This window comes from Mesoplodon bidens, assembly GCF_964165515.1.
Source record: "Mesoplodon bidens genome assembly, chromosome: 9".
Taxonomy (NCBI): Eukaryota; Metazoa; Chordata; class Mammalia; order Artiodactyla; family Ziphiidae; genus Mesoplodon; species Mesoplodon bidens.
In genome coordinates this window covers 54,420,006-54,437,540 of record NC_138166.1, presented here as the reverse complement: position 1 = coordinate 54,437,540, position 17,535 = coordinate 54,420,006, and the positions used below count along the sequence as shown (strand labels likewise).

The following is a 17,535-nucleotide window of genomic DNA, read 5'->3' as shown; positions in this document are numbered from 1 at the left end:
AAAATGCAATGGGGACTTTGCAGAAAACTGGTCCGAAATACTGCCCAGCATTAAAAAAAAAAAAAAAAAAAAATTGTATCCCTATCACTATGAAGAGCAAAACAAATGCCAAAAGATCTTGAGCGATCAGAGTGCCTGACTTGGGCTCCCTTACCCAGTTCTCATATGACAGCGTTTGCTCAAATTGTTGTCAGTATATATTCAGATCATCACAAAGGAGCAGGTGAGGTCAGAGCGAGAGCATTATCTTCTCACACCTAGTTCCTGGGGGCAGTTCTGTTGGTGACAGTGCTTTACAAACTCTTAGAAGGTTTCCTTACTGTTGGGTATTATCCACTGGATTGCTCACTTCATCAGTGCTTTGTGAGTCCTCTTCCATGATCTTGTGGAAATGCAGTAACTCTGGAAAGAAACTAATGATAATAACTGTCTGAGTGCCTGCATTGTTCCTTTATTTCTCACAACATCATGAGATGTAGGCATTCTTATTCCCCTTCTATGAAGCAAAAGAGTAACTCGAGATAGCACAGCCAGTAAGTGTCAGAACCCGAATTACAAGCCTGGCTCTGACTCCAAGATCTCTTCTTTTTCCATCAGACTACTCTAAAATTTGCACATGAGCACAGCCGAGTGAATAAGTGGTAGGCGTATGTCCCACGTGTGTGACTGGCCTGGTTTTTGCCTGTTCTGGGGGACAGAAGTGAGATTGGCCTTGCCTATCTACAGAAGGCAAACCCAGGAGGTCTGATGTAGCCCCAAGACACACCACAATCCATTGGCACAGGGACGTACCTTCACTGTGTAATTCTAAATGGCACCCACTATGGTTATTACGGTTTTAAAAAACACAATAATGATAACGGTTAGCATTTGTCCAAAATTTACTTTGTAAGTGAATGAGCTGGGCTGGTGTCTGGTTTTCAGTGGAAGCCAGATTGGAACCACCAACCAAGTAGCCAAGGTCAGAAAAGAGCCTGGAGGTAGCCTTGAAGAAATGTCTTTCTTAGACATCTGTGAAATATGAAGTGTGTTTTTGTTTCCCCTAAACTGATTTACCCTGCCTTGTTCTCTACTCTTACTTTGACGCCTGCTCTGGTGCTGCCCATCCCCCCAGGATAACTCCCTTGACGCTGTCACACACTACCCAACCTCACACCTGACGCCCCTGGCTCCTAGTAAACTGTGCTGCTTGGTTTCTCTTCCCATTAGGGTCCAAAGTGTCAGTTAAACTAGTGTGTTAGTGTGAGAAGTAGTAACTGTGCAGTTTCTGTGGGGTTCTGGAGGACACCTCTCTGTTTTTTTTTTTTTTTTTTTTAAACTCATTGGCTTTAGCCAGGGAAAGCTATTTGAGGGCAAGACTGGACTTCCAGCACCCTCACTGGAATGGCCCTGTATGTATACAAAGCTGGTCACTTGGACCCATGGCTGAGTGAATGGCTGGCATGACTTTGAAGCTATAAGCCAATAAAACCTCATCCTATGGACACCCACACACACTGCAGAGAATGAAAAAGGGGACTCAGTTCGTATGACCCCCTAAAGTAAACAAGATTTAGCTGTTTGCATACCTGACTCATTTTTCTGAACATGGATATCTTATCAGTAGTGATTAGGCTAAAATCCAAACCCAGGTTCATATCCCTAGTTTTAGAAAGATATATTTAAATCTTTACATACAAAAGTATGTGCTCATTCTACACATACTGAATTTGTTTCCTAAAGATCATCGTCCTATTTGAAATGTCTTCCTAAAATTGAAAATAATCATGAATTTCTGAATTAGAGAAAAAGATGTGGTAGTACATTGCTTTAATAGTACTTTAAAAAAAAATAGGACTTTAGGGGATTTGAAGTACTTACAGCCTTAGTTCCACCCATCTGCTCCGCGATGGAGAACATTAATACAGCAGAGGTCAAACGGCTGCAATATTGTGACAGTTCACATTAAGGAGTGAACATTTCTGGACATTTTCCAGAAACAGAGGAAACATTAGGAATTACAGATTTAAAGTAAACTGAATCACTCTTAAGTCTTAAAATTGAGGCAAATCTCAGGGTTTATAGGGAAAATTATTTTCAAATCTTAGCTTGAATTTAGTGTCCATAAAAGAGAAACTGATTTGAAAACTACAGCAGAACCAGAGCAAAGAATAATATATGGATAGGAACGGACATTTAAAATTAGGGAGAAAAGGACATCTTCATTTGGTGCAGGCAGTACAGTAACTAGATCTCCCCCCTACAGAAGGCTCCCACACCACAAGCACTCGCAGGCTGAGTCAGTCACTTACAGCAGATGCAGTGCACCCCACTGAAATAAGTACCTGTGCTCCAGCATGGCGGGGCCACCAGTTCAGTGATGTGCTCATTACCACCTTGCACCAGGAACTGAGGAATCATGGATGTGTAGTGGTGACATTTGTGAATGGGTAGCTACTGCCGAATTATCATGTTTATTTTTCATTGACACAGTGTAAATCGAGACTTTTCACCCTCAGCTGTTCTTTTCACTTTGAAGACAAAACAGCAGATATGGTCTCTTCCAGTGCGCTCTGCTTAGTCACAAATATTACCACTGTGCATGCAGAATCAAACAAGAACAGCATAATGCACCAAGAGCTTATGCAGATCTTTCATATGGAATATCTCCATGATGAGGAGAACACATGTTATCCAAATAGGAAGCGTTTTTGTTGTTGTGTTCTGTTTTAGTTTTAGTAAAATTCCAGTCATTAAAGTGTTGCCACCTTATTGACATGACAAGTATACCCTACATGAGTTACCAAGATCTGTGTCTATGGCTTAGAATCCTCCCCTATACAGAAATGATGATTGCAGGGACGAATCAGACCATTTTTGTATGTTCTCATCAGACTCTTTGTTTGGCTGGAACTCTGCACTCCTTACCGCTTGCATGTTTACTAATGTGTTATTAAAACCCTCGTATTTGCCTTTGTTCTTTCACAACTAACACACTGGCCTCTGAATGCATGAGTTTTGTGTAACCTGGTGTGTGACTTAGTAACTAATAAATGTATCAGTTGTATTTTCAGATCTTAAAACTATAATTGGAATTACTGCACTAAAAACATTTTTTACATTAAGTGTAAAAATAAGGTAGACTATTAATATATCGTGCACTTAATTTACCATTATGAGCTCTTAGAGTATTTTTTTTTCCTTAGAGTATTTTTTAATCCCTTCTTCATTTTAGCTTTTTAAAAATCTATTCTATAAGAAAACTCCTTAGTGGCTTTCTAGCTGAAAAGTATTCTGTGTACTAATATTTAAACAGTCCATTGCAGTTATGAAGTTAGGAAGATAAAATTCTAGCATTCTAGTGTTGTGAGTGACAGAGTATGTCCCAGTAGTTAAACCTTTGCAGTAGTGGCCTATGAAAGTAGAAATCAGGGTTCTTTCTGAACCCACTTTTCAGATATTTGAAAAGATATTAGGCAATCACATAATATGTATTTCATGTGTTCTCAACGTCTCAGGACTTTATCTCCTGCCAAGTCTCCTTCTTCGTCAACTGGGTCTATTGCCTCCAGCAGAAAATACCCTTATCCAATGCCTCCCCTTCCCGATGAGGAGAAGAAAGTGAACCGACAAAGTGCCAGGGTATGTGGGAACTTCTTCCATATGCTAACATCCTCAGTCATGATCGTTTATCTGTGAGTTGATGTTTTAAAAGAGAGAGCCATTTTTCCTTTTTCTGTTCATAAGAACATGAAAAAAATTGAGTTTGGAAAATAGTAGATTCTTGGGGCTTTTGGGCCCAGGCTTGTATTGGCAAATTTGTTTAATTATTGATGAATTCTAGAAATATTTGGCTTATATTAATTATTCACTGCTATATATTTATATCTTTTATTATTCATTGCAGCTAATATATTACAACCTGGAAAAGACAAAACAGAGAGTGTATTTTGCTTTATCAGTTTTTACATATACCTGGAAATGCCAGAGATTAAGTAAACCAGCCTCATTTCCATGCCCAGTTTGCTTACTCAGGCCTTTTGTTGGCTAATAAAACCCAGTAGGATTTAAAAAATAGGAACCCATGACAGAAAGTCAGATCAGTGTCTTGGGGATGGGGGTGGAATTTGGATAACTGTACAAGGAAAGGAACCTTGAAAATCTGTAATATTAAGACTATGGCAAAGGGTATGGTGAAATTTATCAACCTTTTATTTAAAAAAAACATTAAAAACATATTTGGAATTTACTATTTTTATAAAAATGATTCATCAGAAGTTTCACGTAAATACTAAGTCCCCCTTTACATTTAAATTATGATTTTATTTAGTCTCACAACAACCCAGAACACATCCATTATGTGAAATTTGGGATACAGTCGAGTTTAGAGAGGCAGACCCACCCTCAGAAACTTAAGTGAAAGATATAACTAAAGAATAATTACGTTTATTGGTGTCCAGGCTCTGTTGTGGTTAGTTACACTATAATTTTGATCTTCTCAGAAATAATGTTGCAAAAAAATAAAGCTTTAGGGCTTCCCTGGTGGCGCAGTGGTTGAGAGTCTGCCTGCGAATGCAGGGGACACGGGTTCGAGCCCTGGTCTGGGAGGATCCCACATGCCGTGGAGCAACTGGACCCGTGGGCCACAGCTGCTGAGCCTGTGCGTCTGGAGCCTGTGCTCCACAACAAGAGGGGCCGCGATGGTGGGAGGCCCGCGCACCGCGATGAAGAGTGGCCCCCGCTTGCCACAACTAGAGAAAGCCCTCGTACAGAAACGAAGACCCAACACAGCAAAAATAAATAATAAATAAATTACTAAAACTCTTACCCCCAACATCTTAAAAAAAAAAAAAAGCTTAGCCTAAAATAGTTCCAAAATCTGAGCAATATACCTGATTTAAATCTTAAAAAAAAATAAAAATAAAAATAAAGCTTTAAAAGCCTGGACAGATTTATCTGCTAGTGGGTCCTGGGTTCCTAGGCATTTTGGTTTTAAAAGATATTTCAGAGCCTCTTGGACCCTGAACTTACATTATGGGGTCCAAGGTAAACATGGATCATTCAAATTTTAACTTGATCAATTCAGAGTCAGTAAGAAAACATGTGCTGATTAGATCACTATAATCGAAAAGACTTTAAAAACAATCAGTGGTATTTTATTAACCATACAAAAAATTACCTTCATATATTAATATAGGCAATGGTAAAAGATGGAAAGGAAGAAGATAACTCAGATTCCCAGCACTCAGCTTTTGGCGTTAAAAAAAAAAAAAAAAAGACTTGTGAGTAGGCATCCACTTGTTTGTGATATAAGTATGTGGTAATGAAACCTTAGGCTGATGTCATTCCTTCCCTCCCCAGGGAATTGCTGAAGTAGAACACCTCACATTTTCTCCCTGATAAATTGTCTACATTGCTGTTTTGTTCTGTCTAACTGGGGACATTCTTTTAACTGTTGTCATGCCAGGGTGCAGGTTTTTGGAGATGTTCCCACAAGAGAGCCCATGAAAATGACATCCTCCAGAAGAAATGGCTGGCCCTTGACCTTTTCTCTAGGCTGAGTGGGGCAGCTGTGAAGACTGTAGCCTTGGGGACAGTTGTGTGAAAGTTCTGCTTGGTTCTTGGTTCCCATGAGCAAGGAGCAGAATCCTACAGAATAGGCAACCCCTGTCTCTGGGCTGTCTTTGTGGGCTGTGGACAATCTAACGAGCAGATCTTTCTATCAGCAAGCCTTCTGTTACAGCTATCCAGACATGGCCAAGGTCACGCCTATTCTTAAAAGCGATGGCCTGGCAATTCTTTGCTCCTTTTTCCTCACTGGGATAATCGTGACCTTCAAGTTTTCCCAGTGTCATTCCTTTGTTCCTCTCTTCTTTCTGCGAGCTGTCATTTATTATTTAATCTTCATAACCATTTGTGAAGAAACTGGGCTCACTGAAGCTGAAGTCTGGACTCTTAACTACTCTGTATCATCATCTGAGCGTCAACCCAGATCTTCTTTCCCTCAGACGCCCTGCACACCTCCTGCTTAACCATTCATTTTCACTTGTCTCCACCAACAGGTGTCATCCACACACAAAGATCCTCACAGTTGAGAGATTTGGTGTCTTTTTTTTTAATGAAAAGGACATATAAAGCGGACCTAAAGTAGGTAACAGAATATTTCCATGAAGAGTCAAGAGAACATATTAAGAGAATCTGTAGAGAAACATCCACTTAGTCACTTAGCTATTTCTCCTTTTTTTTTTTCCTCAGAAACTCATTGGGTATCATACTATGACTGGCCCCAGATTTCCAGTAAAAATGGGATTTGGATGGAAATTGGATGCAACCTATGTTACACTAATCTTAGTCTTTCTTTGTTCATGTTCATAATAATTATACCCACATCATATTGCCTGGAAACATTTTATCAGCTTGATCATTTTTCTTTTTTTTAATTGGCCTTCCTTCTCTGGTGAACTGAATTGCACTTATATTTGATCATGCCAAACTTGTATTCAGTCCATTAAGGCAATTACTGAACATTTTAGAAATTAGTTATCAATGGGGCTGGTATAAAGAAATGGTGGCAGAAGCCAGGAGAGGGAAGAGGTGAGGGAATTACAAAATTGACATCCTGCCCTGGATACATCATTCTACGCTGATATGTCCACTCCTGAGAGAGGACAATTGTTTAGCAGATAGTGATGGATTTGGAGAGTGTATAGCCTGACCACAGGCCCAGAGCAATGATTTTTAAGTGGGCGGTGGTGGTATTAATGAACTCACACTTTCCTAAGGTCAGTAGTTCTCAGCATTGACTGTACAGAATTGTCTGAAGGACTTTTAAAATATACTGATGCCTGAGTCCTACCCAGAGAGATTTTGATTTAGTTGGTCTGGTGTGCTGTCTAGGCAGTGGGATTTTTAAAACATCCCCAGATCATTGAAATGTACAGCTGGGTTGACAACCACTGTTCTAGATGGCTGTATCAGAATCCTGGGGAAAATAAGGGTATGTGTAGTTTTAAAAAATAATATTTTAAATTATTTCATTTGAGACACGATATTTAATTTATTCAAAATTTCAAGTAATATTGGATGGGCCAAAAATTTCGTTCGTTTTTTTCCGTAAGATGGCTCTAGTAGCACTTAGTTGTCTTTAACTGCATTCGAAACAATTTTGTTGGATTGTATTGTGACAGCTGTCGTGTCAGCATGCATTTAAAAAAAAAAAACTTATCAAAATTGGTCAATTTTTGTGTAGCCATTTTAATTTTGAAGATGGAAGAAAAAAGCAACATTTCAGCATATTATGCTTTATTATTTCAAGAAAGCTAAAAATGCAACTGAAAAGCAAAAGGAGATTCGTGCAGTGTATGGAGAAGGTGCTGTGACTGATTGAACATGTCAAAAGTGGTTTGCAAAATTTCGTGCTGGAGATTTCTCACTGGATGATGCTCCACAGTCGGGTAGACCAGTTGAAGTTGATAGCGATCAAATTGAGATATTAATTGAGAACGATCAATGTTATACCACATGGGAGATAGCCAGCATACTCAAAATGCCCAAATCAAGCGCTGAAAATCATTTGCACCAGCTTGGTTATTTGAATCGCTTTGACATTTGGGTTCCCCATAAGCAAAAAAAAAACCTTCTTGACCATATTTCCGCATGCGATTCTCTACTGAAACGTAATGAAAATGTTCCCTTTTTAAAACAAATTGTGACAGGCGATGAAAAGTGGATACTGTACAATAACGTGGAACGGAAGAAAGTGTGAGGCAAGCGAAATGAACCACCACCAACCACACCAAAGGCGGGTCTTCATCCAAAGAAGGTGATGTTGTGTATATTGTGGGATTGGAATTGAGTCCTCTATTATGAGCTCCTTCCAGAAAAACTAAATGATTAATTTCCACAAGTACTGCATCCAGTTAAACCAACTGAAAGCAGCACTCAACAAAAAGCATCTGGAATGAGTCAACAGAAAACGCATAATCTTCCATCAGAATAACGCAAGACCGCATGCTTCTTTGATGACCAGGCAAAAACTGTTACAGCTTGCCTGGGAAGTTCTGATTCATCTGCCGTATTCACCAGACACTGCACCTTCAGATTTCCATATATTTCAGTCTTGACAAAATTCTCTTAATGTAAAAAATTTCAGTTCCCTGGAAGACTGTAAAAGGCACCTGGAACAGTTCTTTGCTCAAAAAGATAAAAAGTTTTGGGAAGATGGAATTATGAAGTTGCCTGGAAAATGGCAGAAGGTAGTGGAACAAAAGGGTGAATATGTTGTTCAATAAAGTTTTTGGTGAAAGTGAAAAACGTGTCTTTTGTTTTTACTTTAAAACCGAAGGAACTTTTTGGCCAGCCCAATATTAAATGAGGATGTGAGGGTTTTCTGTATTGAAAGGTGGCCGTTGTTAAAAACGTTGAGACTCAGGTTTAGAGGAAAAAGAGAACTAAAACTTAGAGTGTTTATTTTAGCCATTATGAGACTTCACATCCACAATCACATAAGTATAGATGAAATTACCGAATCTTTTTCATCTTTGTAGCTCAGAATATGTCTGTTTCCTGCTTTCACAGTGTGAAATTTTGCTTTTCTCTGTTGTGCAGCTATGGGAGACATCCATTTAAGATCAGCTGTTTACATGTGATACATCGAAACTGTTTACTTCAACTTTTATAGAAACTCAGCCTCACTGAATCACTGCAAATCTATCTGCTCTTCAAACAACTCGAAAACATCTCTGAATGCCACAGAGGAGAGGAAGCCGAGACTCGCATCTGGATACCATTTTCTTTTTGTCATTGGCTTCAGATTTAATTGAACCATGAAAAGAACTACTGAAATGTTACACTATAACATGGAACAACTAAGGTACTGGTATGTTAATGGATAATCCGCATGACAGATATATGTAGAAATATCACTGAAATTAACTCACATGACCCAAATGTAGCAAGTTTCCTAAGGGACAATAGTGGATTCAGAACTTGACATTCTGAAGCACATCCTCATTGTAGACAGTAATGCTATGTGCATGAAGCTTCTGTTTATTGTTTTCCACATTTAAGGAAACAGCATCCCATAATAGAAACTAGCATGCAGGGCTAAAGCATATAGGATTTCTTCTGCAGGACTTTAAAGCTTGAGGCCAATATCCCATATGCTAACTGTAAACATGTATTTTTCTTTTTTTTTCTTTTTTTTTACTTTTCATATTTATATCAGCATACAAGGACAATTGTACATATGTAAACATTTTTAAAATTTAAAAAAAGCAGCTGTTACACACAAGTGTATTTTGCCAGATGCCTAAAAACAATCAGTCACAATCACGTCATCATCATCCATCAAATGGTCTTTAAAGATTATGACCGGATGATGTTGTAAATATAGTGGTCAGGGCTGTATATGTGTCTCCCCATAATTGGTATTTGTCCAAACCATGTGCTATCCCTTTAAAGTGTGCACAGTCTAGAGGCAGTTTTATTGAGTAATTAATTGAACAAGAGAACAAAATGTACGACAGAACTTAGGGCCTCCACAGCTTGCTTACTGCCTCAAGGCGCTCTGCTGCCAGCTGGCTGCTCCCTGGGAATCCTCCAGCCTGTCCATCTTCCTTCTGGGGGCTACAGCACCTGCCTCAGTGGCTATTCTTTTTCGGTGCCAGAGCACATCTGCTAGTCTCACCTTGGGGGTCCTGTGAGCCCCACAGCAGTGTGTCCTGCTGAGTTAAACAAATGCACCAAAGACACAGGAGGCCACAGCTGCTGATGCATTGGTAGCTTCCAACTTGCCAATACTCTAACCCTTTGTGGCCTAAACTTTTGTTCTTTAACAAAGCTTTTTAGCCACCCTTATCTGTGACATGAATGACGTGTTTTAATGAAAACAACTTTCACACTGTTTATTGAGGGTATATATCATCGGTGGGACGTGAGTCCCAGCAGGTCATTCTGCACTGTTGTGTAAGTAAGATATGGAAGGTTCTGCCAGCTGGGCTGGGAAGCCTCAACAAGCCTCAACAGGTCACAGAGGGTTCAAAGAAACCTAAAACCCTAAGGGTGCAGCAACTGTGAAGTTATCCAAACAGCTGGCAAGGGGTAGAATCTGACGTTCTGAACTCTCTATTTTTTTAATCCATAGAAAAGTGAGAAATCTATGTTAAATCCCCTTCTTTAAAACCAAAGTTTGATAGCTGTCATCATGCAGCTCTGCCATTCTTAAAGAAAACTTCTCTTGGGAGGCGACCCTAAGTGAGCTCAGAAATTAATGGGATCAATCAGATGCTTTGATGTAAAGAATACTTCTGAATTTTCTAATTTTCTCTCCTTTTTCTTGAGAGGAATGGAATCTGCAGACAAGATTTCAGAAATATCCTCTAAATTTGATCTCTGCCAGTAGTGTCCGAGGGCAAAACCCATTTCATCTCCGTGTGTAATCATCTTGGAGGCCCAAACTAAAGGGCCCATTAGAAGGCAGTGTTTTCTCCTCTATGTGTCTATGTCTTCCGTAACGGACCTCTCTTCTGAAAGTCTTTGAAAACATTTGAGAAGCAGTTTAATTATTGAAAATGATAAAGTATAAACAGCAGTTTTCATGACAGGAAGGGATGTGATTCTCGAGACTACAATAAAATGATCCATCACTCTCAAGTTGGGTGATGTTGCCATATAGCCCAAGCCAAGGACAGGAGGGCAGACAGATTTAAAGATGTAGCAAATAAAGTGGCTTTTGACCAAGATCACTTTAATGTGCACTGAATGTTTTCTGATATTGAGTGTATAAAAGGCTAATGTTAGAAGGTTTATTTTGACTATAAAAGAGTTATAGATTTGAATGTAAGGTACCTCATGTAAATATGCTTCCTAGTTATGGTTACACATCCCTCATTTGAAAGAATCCACAAATGATTAGCTATGTAGTCAATGGATCCCTTCACCCTTCTCTCTTTCCTCACCTTCTGAACTATTTTTACGTGAAGATTATTATTTCAAGTGAAAAATCATTATTTGTTCCTTTTGGGAGACATGGTTGCTCTAGAGGTATACAGTTTATAGTCATCCTCCTCGATAATAAACTTCATATAGAACTGAATGAAAAGTGTTTTATTTGCAGAGAGACTATGATTTTATAGTACCTTTGATGTTCTATTCTAGATATCTATCTAGGAATGTGTAAACATTCTTACAGCCATTTGCCGCATTCTTTGACAAGTTTATAATTTCAGTGGCTAGTTGTGAGAAGTACCTGTATGTGAACTCATGGTTGGTGTTCTAGATGTATTAAATCTAAATATCTATGACTTTTCATCCGCTGAGGCAGGGAGAATGGACCCATGGCACTAAACGTAAGCACAGCATTATTATTATTATTCATTTTTTTTGAGTATCTATTTTGGAGAGCAACTTTGAGGCCACATAGCAGTTTGTATCATGAAACTAATATTTATAGCCCCCAGTCAACTATAGGACTGTTATACTAAGCAGAGAAGAGCAGCTTTTTGGCCTTTGTGTTACATTGTATGCCTTTTTCCTCTCTTTAAGTTTTGTGCATAGATTAGACTTCAGATTGACAACTCTGCAGCCTGAGATGTTCCATTTATCCATAGTTGTTACAGTATAGGAAACCCTGATTTAAAGCAACACATATCTCTCCCCTAAGAGTGTCAACAAAGGAGGTGTGGGAAACATGGAGCTATAAAGGAGCTGACTGGTCAGATTAACTGGTCTCTGTGTCCAGCCCCTCATTCTTTAGACAGGAAGTGGCACCCTCCTCTGAGGTCTCCCAGCTAGAAAGTGGCCCCCAGGCCACATGCAATCGGTGGAAAGGAATAAACTCAAACAGTGCAGCATCAGGAGGCCTTTCAATTTGTGGTTGCTGTATTTTTTTAAAGATACCCAGTGCTTTTCCTTAAAATAAAACGTTGACTAATAAAGTAAATGCCAAAGCTATTTTCCAGGTTGATATATAGGTGCTTTATTAAATGATACTACAGTTTCACTCCCCTGCCCACCTCCACCCCCCTTGCTTTAAAAAGGCTTTTACAATTGTGTTACTGCGTAAAGTCAATCCAGCATAGATTTCTGAACATAAGATTGATAGGGTTTCTAAAAGAAGTCGCTGAAAAGATAAAATCAGGTATTCTGTGCACTTCCACAGAAGGACTATTTATGTTTGAATTCCCAAACAGTCTTAACATTTCTCTCTTTTTTCTGTTGATCCCCTTGCAGATTTGCATAATTTAATCCCCTCTATTGTCTCAGATCTTTTTGTGTCTCCTTTACCTTTTACCTTCTTAGGTTTTCTTTAATTTTTATAGTTACCTATGGGCTAGAGGAAATATGGTATTTCTGTTCACTTTCGGTGTTTCAAAATTGTTCATTTATTAATCTCATCCATTCTTCATTTCCTGCTGTCATGTAGTTCTATTTTAACATATATATTTAGTGCTTTAAATATTTCCTTGTGTTATTCGACATGATAATAAATCCTTATGTAAAGAGAAGACTATTTTATTTTACTTTATTTTACTTAAAAAGGAAAGGGAATATACTGGAACTTACCGAGTAGCTTGCCGAGTGTATGGGAAGGGAAGCTGAATAAAGGCAGTGAGGGAAGCAGGCCTGCTGCCCCCCGCAGCCTGATAGAACACCGCCCCCTGCTACCAGGACGCTCCCTATGGGCAGCTTTTTTTTTTTTTTTTTTTTTTGGCCAAGCCGCACGTGGGATCTTAAATTCCCCCACGAGAGATCAAACCTGTTCCCCCTGCAGTGGAAGCGCGGCGTCTTAACCACCGGACCGCCAGGGAAGTCCCTGGGCAGCATATTTTAAGTACAGTCGTACCTGTTGGTAAGTTGACATGAATTTTACGTGAAACGTTCTGACTCCCATTTGTAGCATAATGTCTACTTTTTTATGCTCCTAATTATTTTTTTTCTATCCCGTCTATGTTTCCTCTAAAACTGACACTCAAATACTTCTTTTCTTAAATGGAGTCAAGATGAATTTCTCACTCGATTAGCTTAAAACATATACGAAGCAAACATAGGGCTTAATTGGAGGCTCAAACTTTGAATTTTTCTCCTCTGAGATATTTTCTGAAGGGCTAAGACTTCTGATTTCAGAGGCAGCAACTTTCCTCCAGCCTGGGAGAGCTAAGAACTTTCCTAAACAGCTTCCCCTGTTTATTGGACCCTGAGGAGCCCAGCCTGCTCTTGTGAAAATCAGCTGAGAGGGATCAGCCTATCTGGCTCTGGGTGTGTGTGGGAATCTGGGCGGGGGGGTCGGAGCAGCCACACCTGCTGGGAAACTTCGGCGCATGCTCCTAGCATCTGCTCTGAGGAATTTTCCACCCCACCTGCAGATGCAGAGCAAACAAAGATGGAGCGGGGTCTTAGAAATCAGGAGTATTTCTTCTTTGTCAGAGTCCCCCAAATGGAGCATCTTATGGTTCAGTTTGTAGGTAGAAAAACAAAACATTCGGAAACAACAAAAACCTGCCTAGTGTTTTTGTCCTTTATATGCATAGCCTGACAAACAGTAAGCATTCTCACTGTAGGTTTGAGAGATGCTTCCAGACCCTTCCTACTTCCAAAGTCGCTCTCTCTTCAGTAGCTGTCAGACCTTTTCTCCTGACTAGGAACTTTCACTGTCATGGAGGTAAGTCACTTATTCGCCTGAATTGGCACTCGGGGAACCATTGGGGCGTGGAATTAGGGGAGAGAGGCACTTTTAGCCCTTCCATCGGCATCTGGGCATGGATTATGCAATTTGGGAAGTCACTGAGAGATCGGTTGTCAGGGTGTGTTTCAGGCTGGAGGGGAGATAAGAAACAGCAAGGCTTGGGAGGTCATGGGGCATTTAGCGCTGGATAGGAGCAGAATGGAGAGGCGCAGGGAGAGCTCAGAAGCCAAGCCAGCGGAAGAGCCCAGGTCGGCCGCTGGTGGTGTGATAGGGAGAGGTGCTGCGTGCCTAGGGCAGACCTGTGTGCTTTGCAGTTTTACTGAGTGTTTGCTGTGTAAACCTCATTGTCTAGTCATAATGGGCCAATGCCTGGTGTGGCTGTCCCTGTTGCATTGTTCATAGAACCTGGAGGTGCTTCAAGGCTGGCAGGGGTTTGGCTTAAGGACATCATCATTTCATGCTTTTAGGCGTCCTTGAAATCAAAACCAGGGAAAAAGTGTGTGTGTGTTTTTTTTTTCTTTTCTGTTTTTCGTTTTTTACAAAAAGGCATACAATGAGTCTAGCAATGTTGAGATAATATGCTTAGCAAATTCATCAATACTGTTTTTGAAGAGTTTATGAGTTTTTGAAGAAACGTGCATTTTCCTCTCGTTAAAAAATACATATGCATACAATACTGTACTATACTATGATACGTTTACTTTAGGGCTTAGTCTCTCGTTTTTATGAAGTTTCAGATGTGGATTTGTGTTTTGATGGTCAAGCTCTTAAAAAATGCAAAGAGCCCCCAAATCTTTAAACACAGTGGTGCTAAGTTACACTAGATAACACAATACAAAAAGTGCTGATAGGAATTAATACATTTATTCAGTAATAATACAAGAGTTCTTGCTAAATTATACATGTGTATCACTGCCTGATGAGAAACCCCACTTTTCTAATCCAGTACAAAATCAAACTGTGATTCTACAGCCAGTCTTTTAAATGGGTCAAAATGACCCAACATCTTTGTTTTGTATGGAAAACTTTTTTTTTTCTCTAACTTCAAAGATGCTTAGCAAAGGTTTATTCAGAATAATAAGCACGTGCTCCTTTTTTAACTTGCTGGAAGAGACTTGCCTCTCCAATTTAGCATCACAAAAAGACAACTTCTTTTAAAAACTGAGCATTTTTACCTAAACATAGCAGTTCATATATTAGCCAGTGTAGGTCTGCACTGGTGTTTTCCACATCTATCATCTTCAAGGGATGATGTCCCATCTACAGCTAGTGGAAGACACTGCTTGGGGAAGTGTTAATGGCAGCGCCGTTTCACTTTTGGTAACCAGGTAATCAGGTGTATATAGTTTGGCTTCATTTTAACATTCTCTCAGCTACTCTGCACTTCAGGTTCTTAAGCTAATTTAAACATTATTACTGGGTTTTGGCAAACAGCAACTGAAATATATGGCAACTGCTTTCCAGATCAAGTGCGATTTGTTTCATGGCTGTTCAAATTATAAAGTTGTTATACTGTAGGTAAACAAAATCTTGCTGTTTTTAAAGGTCACTGTAACTTAAGGTTCAAATTTCTGGCACAATTTTATTAGTGTTCACTTCTGAAGCTAATAAGGTACGACGCTTTTCTATGTTACTCTCATTGTAACATCAATAAAGTGACTTTCAATAAAAGATCTATGTTATTTTGATGCATGACTCCCTTTAATCCTGCTTTTCTCCCAGTCACTCTTTCTCTTTCAGAAGCTCTGTGGGCATGCTGCTGGGGGTTCTTTCTTTTCTGTTCCACGCGGTTCTAGAATGGACCACCGGCATGGGGAGAAATACCATGATCCTTTAGTGAAGGCTGAATGCTTACTTTGTTGGACAGTTGCCCCAGCTGGGTGACATATGGAGTCTTCTCTATCCACCTGCCTTATTTCATGAATCTCCCTCACCCTAATAAGGATCAATTTACTATATTCTGTCCTAGACCCCAGGCAGTGGTGCTTATTTAATGAGTTCACTTGTGTCAGACTGTAAAGCATTGTGCCTTGGTTGGGCTCAGTTTAGGTCCATGAATTCACTGCCTAAAGAATTTTTCCACCCGGCCTTTTCATCATCTCCCCAGCAGCCCTTTCATCTACCAGTCTTTACCCTGGCACTTGGAATTTCCTTGCCTTCAGCTCCTAGTCTGCTGAGGAAAAAAGCAGTTATAAGTAAAGTACTGTTTTAATGTGAGAAAAACAGAAGTCATTGACTAAGGGCTTGTACATTTATTATGAGATTAAAAAAATGGTGATTACATATAGCTCCATTTCTTCAATTTATAGTATTTTAGGCATATAATAATCTACTAAGATAAACACTGAAACAGTAACACACTCAGCGAAGCAAAAGCAAAGTCTAGATCAGAGATAGCAGAAGTTCTCGCTCACATGCCATTTCGTGGACTGACGGTACCGCCTGGAACATCACGCTGAAGTGGAGTCTAGACTTTTTGGCTCAATAGGAGTGAGAGCTCTGATTAATGAAATATGACTGCTGTGGTGCAAATCTTATGCCAACTGTCCCCGGGGAAGCACAGGCCTCTTGCGGCCTATGGAAGTGCTCAGAAAGGGCTGTAAGTACTTTATAATCACAAATCTCTTGACACACCATGATAAAGCACTCATCCCCAAAATTAAATTAAATCTTGAGTTGGGGTGATTTGAGGAACTTAATTCTCCAAATGACTGAAGTATTCAAGTTTGAGCTCACAGCTTTATTATGCTCCAACTACATGCTCTAAGAAAAGTAGACCAAAAAACAGTTTTGAAGAAGGCGGTGAGGCTGCACTGGATGTATATAATGAGTAAAACAGAACCCACCATAAAACAGAAATAAGGCAACACGAGATTCACTTGTAACGAGGATTTTGGCTGTGTTAAAGAAAGAGGATGGATACGTCTCATTTGTCAAGGGGAAGGAAACTTTCTAACTGCAGGACATACTGAAGACCAGGCTGTATGCTTTCAGAAAGAAACAGTGAAAGTAGAAGTGGAGGAGATATGGATATCAATAATTAAAGCTGAATTATTTCCAGAGACACAGTTTTTTAACACTTTAGCACTTACCCAAAAGCAAATTCAGAACCATGACTGATGCAACACACCTTGGGACCTACCAAAGCAGTCAGATGGTGCAAGAATGGTACATAACCTTTGGTCAGCAAGGGCCTTCTTCCTTACCACCTTAGTCACCCAGGAAATGACCATTTCCTTAAACTACGATTTACTCAGAGGATCCTGATGAATTTGAAGCCTCTAGGTGCTGGGACTCTTAAGGTGAGTTCCTTCCCTCCTGGTCCTCTGGGCCCCCATTAGTTCTCTTCTGTACAGCTCAGGCTCAAGCCAGGCTTTGTGACCTCACAGACAATATATCTGGAATGAAACCTAGGCTCACCATGAAATTAATAGAAAGCAGGTTGACTCACATTCTGAGATGTAGCCTGAGTGTGACTACATGACAGAAATACGTAAGTTAGGGTTTAATAAATATTTGTTAAATGTATATATCTCTCTGTGTGTGTGTGTGTATATATATATATATATATGGGGAGAGAGAGAGTGTGCACACAATATTTGAAAAAAGTTGGTGGAATGAGGCTAAAGATGCTTAGAATATGTTTTATTTTTCATTCGTTGACAACTAATTGATCATCTGAATGGTTACTCTCACATTGTGCCCTAAAATAAGAGATATTTTGCTGGCAGGGAGACTAATTTCATTGTTTTATCTGTTAAGCTCTTTTGCTAAAAAGCAAACCAGGCCAGCTTTAAATTTAAGAAACAGAAACATTACTGGTGCTTATCATGCCAGCACTTTTTCATATTCAGACTACCCCAGGAGGCATA

The 17,535-nt window shown here is 39.6% G+C and overlaps 1 protein-coding gene across 9 annotated transcripts in view; it reads left to right on the top strand.

The window, feature by feature from the left end:
• Positions 1-13,278, top strand: part of ADAM22 (ADAM metallopeptidase domain 22) — a 235,492-nt gene extending 222,214 nt beyond the window's left edge. For all 9 annotated transcript variants that reach the window (XM_081244763.1, XM_081244764.1, XM_081244765.1 and 6 more), the window contains 2 exons: positions 3,498-3,621; positions 8,587-13,278. In XM_081244763.1, coding sequence (XP_081100889.1) covers positions 3,498-3,621; positions 8,587-8,607 — 145 coding nt within the window. In that variant the 3' untranslated portion in view covers positions 8,608-13,278. The remainder of the gene's footprint in view (positions 1-3,497; positions 3,622-8,586) is intronic.
• Positions 13,279-17,535: the final 4,257 nt, after the last annotated feature.